The sequence below is a fragment of the Schistocerca gregaria genome, chromosome 5 (genome assembly GCF_023897955.1).
Source record: "Schistocerca gregaria isolate iqSchGreg1 chromosome 5, iqSchGreg1.2, whole genome shotgun sequence".
Classification (NCBI taxonomy): Eukaryota; Metazoa; Arthropoda; class Insecta; order Orthoptera; family Acrididae; genus Schistocerca; species Schistocerca gregaria.
This window is the reverse complement of record NC_064924.1, coordinates 45,310,668-45,324,617: the sequence shown is the minus strand read 5'-3', so window position 1 is coordinate 45,324,617 and position 13,950 is coordinate 45,310,668. Positions and strand designations below refer to the sequence as shown.

The following is a 13,950-nucleotide window of genomic DNA, read 5'->3' as shown; positions in this document are numbered from 1 at the left end:
TTTATCACAATTTAATAATGATGAAGAGTGGGCTGAAGTTTGACGAGACTCGTCTAGAAGAGTCATTGTGCAAAGATGTGGGACACAGAGTTACCAAGGAATGATGAGATGATTTTGTAGTTCTGAGGCTATAGGTACTACAATAAACAGTACCACAGTAGGCAGTTCAGGCCAAGAGAAATGGGCATCTGTGAAAAGGACAGTCACGGAAGTCGGATACACATAGATACAAGGAAGTTAAGTGCAAAGAAATCGTGGGTAACTGAAGAAGTAATTATATTAAAAACAAAGATTCCAAGACTTACCAAGCAGGAAAGTGCCGGTAGATAGGCACAATAAATAAAACACACAAACACACACACAGAATTTCTAGCTTTCGCAGCCGACGGTTGCTTCTTCAGGAAAGAGGGAAGGAGAGGGAAAGACGAAAAGATGTGGGTTTTAAGGGAGAGGGTAAGGAGTCATTCCAATCCTGGGAGCGGAAAGACTTACCTTAGGGGGGAAAAAAGGACATGTGTACACACACACACACACACACACACACACACACACACACACACACACACATCCATCCAAGAATTATATTGAAGAAGTAATTAAATTGATTGACAAAAGAAGGAAGTACAAAAATGTTCAGGGAAATTCAAGAACACAGAAATGTGAGTCAGGAATGAAATAAATAGGAAGTGCTGGCAAGTCAAGGCAAAATGGTTGCAGGAAAAAGTACAGAAATTGAGAACTAGTTGTCAGAAGGACTGATCAGTGTACAGAAAAGTCTAAACAACCTTTGGTGAAATTAATAGCAAGGCCTTCAAAGTGGAATTCCCATTGCACTATTACTGTTGAAGTGCAGAGGAGGGACTGGGTAAGTGGAAAGAATACATTGATGGCCTCTGTGGGAGAGAGGAAGGGGGTGATTTGTCTGATGATGGGTAGGAGGAAATGGGAGTCGATGTGGAAGAGATCCAGTATTTGAGCTGATTTAACAGAACTTTGGAAGACTTGCAGTGAAATAAAGCTGTGGGGATTGACAGCATTCTTCATGTCACATATTTCAATAATCACAAACTTGCTCATCAAAACCTATAGATTAACTGTAACTGTATATATGCACAATTAAATTTAAATGGAGCTCTAAGAGCACAATTCCTTCTCGTACGTGTCCATTTATTTTTATTTATTTATTTATTTATTAATTTTTTTATTTCACATAGGCATTCCTCTAATAGAAGTGATGTCAATCTTGTACTGGAAATTTTCAAATTATATTGCTGTGGAATAACAAGTAGTATCAACAAATTTTTATTTTTAAGCATATCTGTGAAAGTTTTGCTTACAGTACTTTAGGGGAATGCCTTTCTTCTGTTTTATTTGAAATATGTTGCATTTAATTGGTGTTACGCAGTGTACTTAAACTGACTCATACATTTGTACACATTGTTTCATGTAGGGTATGATTTTCCACTTGTAAACATTCGTCTCCTAGTAGATTAATTAATTTCTTTTTTTGTGCAATGAGCAAAGAGATTGTTGTAAAAGGGAAACTTATTTATTCTTGCAGGTTGGGCAGCAGTTGTGGCCAATCTAGAAGATATTACTGCAGCATTTCGAAGCCGTACTGAAGTTTTTGACCAGACCTTTAAGCAACATTTGGAATCTCGTGAAGAATACATACAATTGCTTCACAAGTATGTATTGATAAGGGCTATTTTCAGATCATTAGATTCAGGTGGTTCAGATCCTGTTAACACCAGCTTTAATTTCTTATTAAAATTCTCCTCACTAATTGTCTTATTTCACAAAAGGAATTCTTGTAGTAAAAGTAATGTTGCACTGATCATGAAAATGTTCAATTCGTATTCCTTTCTTTCCACTGTAAGTAAAGAGCTACACAACTTATTGTTGAGAGAACTTTGGAAGCTGCATAGTAGTTTCTTTTGTTTGTCCCAAGGCTATATAAATGTGTAAAGCTAATAGAGGTGTAAATGTCTTCACTTGGTATTTTTGTGAGTTCACTGCCTTATTGAGGACCTAAAGTAGCAAATCATAAGATTCAAATGCTGGAAGTGTGTGGTTCAAGTCTTGGTCTGCGAAGGTTTAACTCAACTGCTGCTTCAACAAGTGGCTGCAGAATTATGCTGGGATAGTTCTTTCCACAAGGTCACAATTAAGTAGTTTCCCTGCTACATCAAAATGATTTAGTGCTCTGCCTATAATTGATCCACACAGCGTGAGGTGGGGCAGTGGACTCACCTTTGGGAGGACAGTGGCTCAAATCACCGTCCGGCTATCCAGATTTTGGTTTATCAGGCAAATGTCTTTGAAAAGGACATAGCTAGTTTCCTACACCATCCTTCCTCTATCTGAATTTGTGATCCCTCTCTTAATGACCTCGTTATTAATAAGGTGTTAAATCCAAATCTTCCTTCCTTCTTTATTTTAGTAATTACATCACTGTTACATGTTTGTTGACAGAAGATATACATTTCTTTCATACTTTTACTTCCTAATCTGTGTAGTACTGTGTTTAATTCGTGTACTTTTTTTTCTGTAACGTAATTGTCAACTGCTGCAATTCTGACTAAATTCACAGGTTTTTGGAAAGTAATTCTAACATTTTTGATTGATGATGTATTTTCTATAGTTTCTCCTTAAATATTCATTTCTGAGTGTCAGATAGTGTTTACATTAAAGAGTACCTTTCCATTGGTTTACCGTGTCTGTTGTTCCAAAGACGCGCTTGTATTATCTTATTTTGCTGATTCCAGGAGCTCTAGATTCTACATCTACATCTACATCCATACTCCGCAAGCCACCTGACAGTGTGTGGCGGAGGGTACCCTGAGTACCTCTAGCAGATCTCCCTTCTATTCCAATCTCGTATTGTTCGTGGAAAGGAGGATTGTCGGTATGCTTCTGTGTGGGCTCTAATCTCTCTGATTTTATCCTCATGGTCTCTTCGCAAGATAAATGTAGGAGGGAGCAACATACTGCTTGATTCTTCGGTGAAGGTATGTTCTCGAAACTTCAACAAAATCCCGTACCGAGCTACTGAGCGTCTCTCCAGCAGAGTCTTCCACTGGAGTTTATCTATCATCTCCGTAATGCTTTTGCGATTACTAAATGATCCTGTAACGAAGCGCACTGCTCTCCATTGGATCTTCTCTATCAACCCTGTTGAGCAGTATTCAAGCAGTGGGCGAACAAGCGTACTGTAACCTACTTCGTTTGTTTTCGGATTGCATTTCCTTAGGATTCTTCCAATGAATCTCAGTCTGGCATCTGCTTTACCGACAATCAACTTTATATGATCATTCCATTTTAAATCACTGTTGAGCAGTATTCAAGCAGTGGGCGAACAAGCGTACTGTAACCTACTTCCTTTGTTTTCGGATTAATTTCCTTAGGATTCTTCCAATGAATCTGTCTGGCATCTGCTTTACCGACAATCAACTTTATATGATCATTCCATTTTAAATCACTGTTGAGCAGTATTCAAGCAGTGGGCGAACAAGCATACTGTAACCTACTTCCTTTGTTTTCGGATTGCATTTCCTTAGGATTCTTCCAATGAATCTCAGTCTGGCATCTGCTTTACCGACAATCAACTTTATATGATCATTCCATTTTAAATCACTCCTAATGCGTACTCCCAGATAATTTTGGAATTAACTGCTTCCAGTTGCGGACCTGCTATTTTGTAGCTAAATGATAAGGGATATATCTTTCTGTGTATTCGCAGCACATTACACTTGTCTACATTGAGATTCAATTGCCATTCCCTGCACCATGCGTCAATTCACTGCAGATCCTCCTGCATTTCAGTACAATTTTAGGTGGCATTTTGATAAATAGACCATTTTAAAATAATTCTGTTTTGCAAAGTTGGGATTGTCATTGTTGCCTGGTGTTGTGTGGCTCACAACATTCATTTTATCATCATAATCATCATCGTCGTCATCAGTATTTTGCACTAGGGCAGGTCTTCACAAGTACCTCCCATGCCATCCTGTCATTTGCTACACTTTTCATTTTCTCATAATTGTTTCCTATCCTTATACTATCCACAATCTGATTATCTTGTATGTCCCCTTCTTCTTCCATTCACCATTCCTTCCATAGCATCCATCAATAAACTAACTCTTATCATCCCATGTCTAAGACAGTTGTGTTTCCTCTTCCTGCTTACATTCAGAATTTCTCTCTCTTCTCACACTATTCCCAACACCACCTCATTTCTCTTTTTGTCTATCCATTTTATCCCTTCCATTCCCCTCCAGATGCACATTTCAGATGCTTCTAGTCTTCTTTCTTCCTCTTTCCACAGCGCCCCCGTCTCAGCTGTGTATAATCCCATGCTCCATATAAAGCACTTTGCCAGTCTCATCCTCAGCTCACTGTCCATACACCCACATAATAGCCTCCTCCTCTTATTAAATGCCTCATTGGCAACTGCTATATGTGTTTTCACCTCCTTATTACATCTGTCGTCCATAATCATGCTTCCCAGATATTTGAAAGCACTAATTTGTTCTATATCTTCATGTACTAACTTCCTAGTTGTTCCATGGTTCTTCTTACTTTTCTTGCACTTACAACCATACTTCTTTTTTTCCTTATTTATTCTCATTCTGAATTTCTAACAGGTCTTAACTTAATTCTTTTAACATTTCAATCAAAGTTCTTTCGCTCTCTGCCAATAACACAATATCACCCACAAATAAAATACATTCTATCATCCTACCATCAACCCACACTCATCTTTTTCCTTTAAAACATTTCTGTATAATGTGCTCCAAATATATGTTAAACAGTATTGGTAGGGACCAGAAAAATTAGTGTTTTGCAATAAATGCGGAGTAGATGCAAATTCTGCCTCAAGATGCGAACTCTGCCTCAAAATGCGAAAATGTGAAATTTCTTAATAGATGCAGTTTCGTAGTGAATTGTATCCAGATGAGCTATATATTAGAGTGAGTTTGAAATAGCTGCAAACAGTTACTGGTGAAGTCCAATTTGGAAAGATGAAGTGCACGAGAAACTACTTGCAAAAAAAGTGTAGGATCGTAACAATGTATCAGTGCGCCATGCAAATTGTGGATCGTTGAATGATCCAAGATGCATGTCATGCAATGAAATGTAGTACCGTATTTACTCGAATCTAAGCCGCACTTTTTTTCCAGTTTTTGTAATGCAAAAAACCGTCTGCGGCTTAGAATCAAGTGCAAAGTAAGTGGAAGTTCTGAAAAATGTTGGTAGGTGCCGCCACAACTAACTTCTACCGTCGAATATATGTAGCGCTACACAGGCATGCTTTGCAGGCACAAAGATAAATACTGGCGCCAAGACCTCTGCGTCAGTAAATAAATAAAAAAAAAAAGATGGAAGGCGAGCTTTTTTTCTTCGCCCCGAGTTTCGACCACTGCATTTTCATACATTGTCCAACGAAGTAAATACAAATTCCATATTGTTCATCTTTGAATGTAGCAGCATTTTAATGTACTATGAAAATTCGACTGGCAAGACTGTTTGGGATGTTTGTCAATATGGCCAACTCTATGTTCTGAATTTTTTCCTACCTGTGAGAAGACGCTGTTGTTAATAGGAACTTTCATGGATTGTTAATCACATGCAATATTCTCTTCACCATAAGAATAATACGAATATAAACATTTTGCTATGTATTCTTTTGTGTTTGCTGCTATCTCATTTAAATCCAGTCTACCTAATAAACTACGAAACTAGAGCGAGACAACAGCAAACACAAAACAGTATACATACCATGTCATGTTTATATTCGTATTATCCTTATGCCTAAAAGTGATACAGTCAGAAATGAAGCAGGGCAGCTGACTAGATTTTTAAATCTAAGATGACTGAAAATCTTTGTAGACGCCTCTTTAGTACATTGCATTCTGCACAGAAATTAAACGGAGAAAAATTTTCACCAAATTCTCGTTCAGAACATCTTCTATCATGCGCAGTCTCTTGCCATTGTTTCGCTAGTGAGACGATTCCTCTCTTTTTAATTGTAAGCGCGGTAGTGTGCACAAAAGCAAGCCATGCCGCGAGTGGCGACAAGCCGTAAACACTCATTATCTGAATGCGACAAACAATGCATGACACAGTACAGTAATGCATTTTCAGATTAGAGTGACGAAAACACCTGTATCAAAGACAACGGTACTTATCAGATCAAAGGAAAAAAGCAATCAATTCAAACCAGATGAAGCACGTGAAAAAGGGAGGGTACCCGTATAAATATGGACGGAGCGCCTGACGTATAGCAATGGCTACCTGGTAAAGTTTAACTGCTAAGGTTACGACTCGAACCAAACTACTGTAGATGTATCGTCATTCGTTCGACCTAAATTGTGTCTCATATTACAATGGACCAACTTTGTTTTGATTTGGAGGTGCAGCCTAAAACTTTCCTTTCCCCTTGAATTTCGGGTCTCAGATTTCAGGTGCGGCTTAGATTCGGGAAAATTTTTTTCCTCAATTTCGAGTCTTATTTTTCAGCTGCGGCTTAGATTCGAGTAAATACGGTAGTCAATCATGGGACCTAGCTCTTTCTGAGAAAGAAATGCATACGGTAGTTTGCTAGCTAAACCTTACTTTTAATATGGCAAATTAGGAGGCGGATATTTTGAACTGTGTTTGCATTTAATACTGCGAGTGTATGGGCCTAAAATAAGTCATAAACAATACTCAGCTACCGCGCAATTGCTCACTGAAGTTAGCAGTCTGCGAAGACTTTGTGTTGTGCGTTTGAAATAAGTGAAGCGACTAATCCTGGTCCATCACGGATTTTGATTACAACCCTTAACAGCACCAGAAGAGATTGTCGATCCCTGTGACAGTATTTCAGTTGCCACCAAGCGAAATGAAGGTGGGGTTTGTTTCCCCACACAGCTCCTCCCCCTGTGACGGTCAAAATTCTAGTCTGTTTATGCTGGCCCCCCTATCCCCCACCGCCGACTATGGCCTATAGTGCCTGCGATCTGCACAGCAGCGATTGGAAAACAAAATCTGTAACGTTTTTCGACGGTGCCAAAATTCTTCCCCTAATGTTAAAATTGAGCTGCCTTACGTATGGTTCTACTTCTGCATTAGGTACCTTATTAGTTCTATCTGCACCATTGTTAATCATGGGTCGTAGGACTATTAATGCCCACAAAAGGTCAAAATTAGTAGTCTGCACATTTTTTAATCTTCAGGTTGGGTGGGAAAAGACAAACAGTGCCCAGAAACACCTTATATCGGAGACACAACTGACAGGAAAATGCTGCTGCTTTTCAACAGAACAATAAATTTTGAAAGCTTAAATACAGACAAACAAAGAAAACTAAAGCCATTTCAGAAAAAAAAAAGTTCTTTAAGTTTTTGCAGTAGCAAACATTCCAGTCAGAAGTACCCAATTAGCACGTCAGTCAGTTTCAGAAAACTAATAAGTTGTGTCTTCACTCATGTAACATGACAAACTTTTAAATGTGTGCGTTTAATCATTTACAAACAAAGAAAATAGGGACTGAAAATGTAGTATCTATTTTTGGCAAAATTCGCTTCTATTTTTGTCAGAATTACCATCTAAGTTTTGGGGAGACCCACCATACTTCCTCCAAGTGAGTGGAAACAGAATCAACTCCTCTTCCTCTTTCAGTCCATCTCTAACCTACAGTTCTGAACAGCCCATTTGCGTCTCTTGTACATTTCCCTCATCTTAATCCGTATTGTTCCTCTGCAATACTATTTCTGTTGTCTTCAGTGAAGACTTCTATTTGTCACCATTATTAGAAGTTTTGCTGCCTCAGGAATCAAACTTATGTTTCTAAAATTCTTACTGTGTGGAACCAACAGATTCAGTTAACTATTGAGAGCCACATATGGTCCATGACAGGTGATGTGTCTCACAAAAGTTGCTTCCTGTTTGTAGTTTCTGATAGACATCCTGTTGACTATGATCATATCTTTTATTTCTAGTTACAAAGAAGATCTTGAAATGTTAGCAAAAATTCCATTGATCTCAGCACTTATAACAGAGAAAGAGTCGCTAACAAGCTCTACAACTAAAGAAAGTGAAATGAAGGAGAAACCTGTTGAAGAAATTACTGAAGGTGCAGGTACGTTAGTCGGAAGTGGTGCTGGCAATGAAATAAAAGAGCAAGAAGAGAAGATGATGACATTGTTTGAATGGATATCTGCAAAGGACAATCAAAGCAGCCTGGAACTCTTAGCTGAGCAATGTAGCCACCATCTAGAGCAGGTAAGTTCATTCTTTTTTCTCAGATGATTTTCTCTGCTACTGATAGAGATGTTCCACACAGCCTCAGATCCTTCTCCTCCACATAAATCGTGAAAGTAATGAGCTAAGAGAGAGCCTTTGCAGTCATCTATAAAGAACATGATTGTCTTGACTTTGGGGCGTAACAAAATTACTACTTTCTACCGTAAACTGTGTAGTCTTGAAAGTCAATCTTGTAGACTGCTTCTTTCTGGTCTGTTTAGCTGGAGACAAAATGTAGGTATGAAGTTGGCAAGCATATTACTGGATGCTTGTATTTCCAAAAAGATTTTGTCAGATTGACATCCAAAAAGTACAAGAAGTTGGTGATCAATTGCTACACACTCTCCACGAATAAACACCTTCCAATACTTCTCTCGCATTTGTGCAGCAGCTAATTTCTCTTTTTCTTCACCGTGTGACAAGGGCGCCATGTCATGGACTGTGCAGCCCTTCCCGGAAGAGGTTCGAGTCCTCTCTCGGGCATGGGTGTGTGTGTTGCTCTTAGCATAAGTTAGTTTCAGTAGTGTGTAAGTCTAGCAACAGATTACCTAAGCGGTTTGGTCACTTAGGAATTCACTCACATTTGAACTTTTTTTTTCTTCCTCTTCCTCTTATCACCACTGTTTATATCATAAATTGCCTGCAATGAAGTAAAACAAAGAATCTTCTGTGTAGCATGGAAATTATGAATGAGAGAGAGAGAGATGCATTTTAAGATTGGTGACTGTGTCCAAAGAGTATTTTTAATTCTTATAGGATTCATGGAGGAGAATTGTAGTTTGCAGTGGGTGTTACCGTCAAAATGAATTATTTTTGTCATCTCATTCTGCTGTGCTGCCTATCTTCAGAATGTCACAGATAATATTGTAAACAGAAGTGCCTGTCAGTGACCATTTGCCAAATTATGTGTAATACAAGTCTTTTGATGCTGGATGGATTTCACACATACCATAGCTATCACAACAGTCATGCTGAATTAGTAACAGGTTCTGTAAAGATACTTTCTTTATTTTTATTCTTTTTTAATAAAAGTGAAGAATGGCATCCACACTTAAATCATATGTGGTTTAATATGTTGCACCCATTTCAACCACTTATGCAAACATTTTGGTTACCAAACCGGTGTTAGCTAAATACCATCGGCCACATAACTACAGTTGGCAAGTGTAGCCTAACTATAGACGTAGATTATTCCTCCTATCTGGTTACCATCACCGCTATAAGAGTACTGAAATTGCATACTTATGGAATATCGTCTTTTACGTGACTGGATTTATGATTTTCTGTTAGATTGGTCACAGTTTGTAGTAATTGACGGAAAACCATTGACTAAAACAGAAGCGATTTCTGACATTCCCAAAGGAGTGTCTCCTAAATCATTTATATAGATAAGGAACAGCAGAGGGCCTATAACAATGGGAGCAGCTATCCTAGATTGTTTACAGATGATGCTGCTGTTTACCATCTGGTAAACTCTACAGATCAAAAAAAAAAAAAAAAAAAAAAAAAAAAAAAAAAAAAAAAAAAAAAAAAAAAAAATTGCAAAACGACTTAGAATGCGAAAATTGGCAGTTGACCCTAAATAATGGAAAAGTGTGAGATCATTCACGAGTACTAAAAGAATCCATTAAACTTCGGTTTCATGATAAATCAGTCAAATCTAAAGGCTTTAAATTCAACCAAATACCTATTAGTTACAATAACAAACAGTTTACATTGGAAAGAAAACACAGAAAATGTTGTGTGGAAGGCAAACTAAAGACCATGTTTTATTGCAGAATACGTAGAAAAGTAACAGATCTACTAAAGGACTGCCTACACTACACTTGTCTGTCGTCTTTCGGAGGAGAGCTGCACGGTCTGGGATCCTTGCCAGATAGGATTAACTGAGTACATTGAGAGAGTTCAAAGAAGAGTGGCACATTTTGAATTATTGTGAAATGGGGGAGAGTGTGTGATGGACATGATACAGGATTTGGGATGGACACCATTAAAACGAAGGCATTTTTTTGCTATGGTAGAATCTTCTCATGAAATTTCCAACACTATCTTTCTCCTCCAAATGCGAAAATATTTTGTTGACGGCGACCTACATAGGAAGAAACGATGGCCTTCGTGGCAAACGAATCTGCTCCATTCCTGAATCCCTCGACCATTACACCAACAACCTGAAAACAGCTTTCGCATCCCGCAACTACCCTCCCAAACTGGTACAGAAGCAGATAACCAGAGCCACTTCCTCATCCCCTCAAACCCAGAACCTCTCACAGAAGAACCCCAAAAGTGCCCCACTTGTAACAGAATACTTCCCGGGACTGGATCAGACCTTGAATGTGGCTCTCCAGCAGGGATACGACTTCCTAAAATCCTGCCCCGAAATGAGATCCATCCTTCATGAAATCCTCCCCACTCCACCAAGAGTGTCTTTCCGCCGTCCACCTAACCTTCGTAACCTCTTGGTTCATCCCTATGAAATCCCCAAACCACCTCCCCTACCCTCTGGCTCCTACCCTTGCAACCGCCCCCGGTGTAAAACCTGTCCTATGCACCCTCCCACCACCACCTACTCCAGTCCTGTAACCCGGAAGGTGTACACGATCAAAGGGAGAGCCACATGTGAAAGCACCCACGTGATTTACCAACTGACCTGCCTGCACTGTGATGCTTTCTATGTGGGAATGACCAGCAACAAACTGTCCATTCGCATGAATGGACACAGGCAGACAGTGTTTGTTGGTAATGAGGATCACCCTGTGGCTAAACATGCCTTGATGCACGGCCAGCACATCTTGGCACAGTGTTACGCCGTCCGAGTTATCTGGATACTTCCCACCAACACCAACCTATCCGAACTCCGGAGATGGGAACTCACCCTTCAGTATATCCTCTCTTCTCGATATCCGCCAGGCCTCAACCTCCGCTAATTTCAAGTTGCCGCCACTCATACCTCACCTGTCTTTCAACAACTTCTTTGCCTCTGTACTTCCGCCTCGACTGACATCTCTGCCCTTACTCTTTGCCTTTAAATATGTCTGCTTGTGTCTGTGTATGTGCGGATGGATATGTGTGTGTGTGTGTGTGTGTGTGTGTGTGTGTGTGCGAGTGTACACCTGTCCTTTTTTTCCCCTAAGGGAAGTCTTTCCGCTCCCGGGATTGGAATGACTCCTTACCCTCTCCCTTAAAACCCACATCTTTCCATTTTCCCCTCCTTCCTTCCTTCCTTCCTGACGAAGCAACTGCCAGTTGCGAAAGCTCGTAATTCTGTGTGTGTGTTTGTGTGTTTTGTTCATGTGCCTGTCTGCCGGCGCTTTCCCGCTTGGTAAGTCTTGGAATCTTTATTTTTAATATATATATATATATATATCTGACATGGCCTGCAACAATATTTCGAGTTTGTGTCAAGTTTCACATGATGTGGCCATTTTAATTTGTTTACTGTTTCTGGCTACTAGCACTGACCCCTACACCTCTCCATTGGCATACCTCCCGTATTTAAAAGTTATGGGTTAATAAAAGTTTCCATTTGTCACTAGTAAGAAAAAAGTGCAGTGGATCACTGATAAACAGTCCTCATTTGTGAGTGCAAGCAACTGATAGTTCTTTTCATACACTATGTGATCAAAAGTATCTGGCCACCACCCAAAACATACATTTTTCGTACTAGGTGCACTGTGCTGCCACCTACTGCCATGAACTCCATATCAGCGACGTCAGTACTCATTAGACATCGTGAGAGAGCAGACTGAGGCGCTCCATGGAACTCACGGACTTCAAACATGGTCAGGTGGTTAGGTGTCACTTGTCATACGTCTGCAAGATTTTCACACTCCTAAACATACCTAGGTCCACTGTCTCCATTGTGATAGTGAAGTGGAAACGTGAAGGGACGCGTACAGGCAGACCTCATTGTTGACTGACAGAAATCACTGACAGTTGAAGAAGGTCGTAACGTGTAACAGGCAGACATCTACCCAGACCATCACACAGGATTTCCAAACTGCATCAGGATCCACTGCAAGTACTAAGACACTTAGGCGGTAAGTGAGAAAACTTGCATTTCGTGGTCGAGCGGCTGCTCATAAACCACACATCACGCCAGTAAATGCCTAACGATGTCTTGCTTGGTGTAAGGAGTGTAAACATTGGATGATTGAACAGTGGAAAAACGTTGCGTGGAGTGACGAATCACGGTACACAGTGTGGCGATCCGATGGGAGGGTGTGGGTAAGGTGAATGTCTGGTTAACATCATCTGCCAGTGTGTGCAGTGCCAAAAGTAAAATTCAGAGATGGTGGTGTTACGGTGTGGTCATGTTTTTCATGGAGGGGGCTTGCATCCCTTGTTGTTTTGTGTGGCTATCACAGCACAGGTTTACATTGATGTTTTAAGCACCTTCTTGCTTCCCACTGTTGAAGAGCAATTTGGAGATGGGGATTGCGTCTGTCAACACGATCGAGCACCTGTTCATAATGCATGGCCTGTGGCGGAGTGGTTACATAACAATAACATCCCTGTAATGGACTGGCCTGCACAGAGTCCTGACCTGAATCTTATAGAATACCTTTGGGATTTCTTGGAGTGCCGACTTCATGCTAGGCCTCACTGACAGACATAGATACCTCTCCTCAGTGCTGCACTCCATGAAGAATGGGCTGCCATTCGCCAAGTAATCTTGCAGCACCTGTCTGAACATATGCCTGCGAGAATGGAAGCTGTCTGGTTACTTTGATCACACAGTGTATAGTGGTTCTTTATGTACATCATTACTCTGCAAGCCACATGACAGTGTGTGGAAGAGCATACTTGTGGTGCCACGAACTGATCTTCCTTACCCTTCCATTTTAGAATGGTACGTTTGAAGAATGATGATTGGTAGGTCTCTGTATTAGCTCTAATTTCTCAAAGTGGTCATTTCATGAGACCTGTGGATGGAAGTAATATGCTGTCTACTAATATGTTGCCTAGTATTCTATCTTCTGTACTTGTTGAGTTGAGATGCTACCTAAATTTTGCCACTACAGACACGAAAGAGCTTTGTTCTTTGGTTTACATCTTCTTTCACACCCTTCCATTCATTATATGTCCGATTAAATCTGTTGAAGCAGATCCTTTTTAAAATCAATCCTTCCATAGGGTGGAATAGTGAGAAGTGTCTAGTGATGATGAAAAACTGGTAGTCATATGGTTTAAGTTCTCTACAAGTTCTTCTTTTTTTCCTCCTTTTTTTTAAAATCCAGGTACCTTGTCTATAAGAGTCATTAAACCCTAGTACTTAATTGACATTTGTTTTCACCATGTTATGTAGTACTCCAAAATTTGTTTCTCTGTCATGTCCATTTTTTCTCCAATCATATGATCCTGCATGTCCTTTCTCGTGTTTAGTGGAACATGTGAAACTTATCAGCTATAATGTGAATTGGGCTAATAACTACATGGCCCGGGCCAAATGGATTCTTCTCACAAACACCAGCTTTTCGGAATTACATAGGTGGAGACTCTTGCTGCAGTATGTCCTTGTCATCCCAACCTTCGCTAGGACCTGTCGTCTACCTGCCTCTTATTTTCTTCCCTGCTCCCAGTCCAGCAGCCTCCCACACATCTTCTATCATCCTCCTTCCTCTACCCCGCTCACCTATATAGTCCATTCCCATTCTCTTCTTCCC

The 13,950-nt window shown here is 40.1% G+C and overlaps 1 protein-coding gene across 9 annotated transcripts in view; it reads left to right on the top strand.

The window, feature by feature from the left end:
* LOC126272078 (RB1-inducible coiled-coil protein 1) overlaps window positions 1-13,950 on the top strand; it is a 295,670-nt gene that overhangs the window by 181,347 nt on the left and 100,373 nt on the right. For all 9 annotated transcript variants that reach the window (XM_049974636.1, XM_049974639.1, XM_049974631.1 and 6 more), the window contains exons 5-6: window positions 1,562-1,688; window positions 7,984-8,266. In XM_049974636.1, the coding sequence (XP_049830593.1) occupies window positions 1,562-1,688; window positions 7,984-8,266 (410 nt within the window). The remainder of the gene's footprint in view (window positions 1-1,561; window positions 1,689-7,983; window positions 8,267-13,950) is intronic.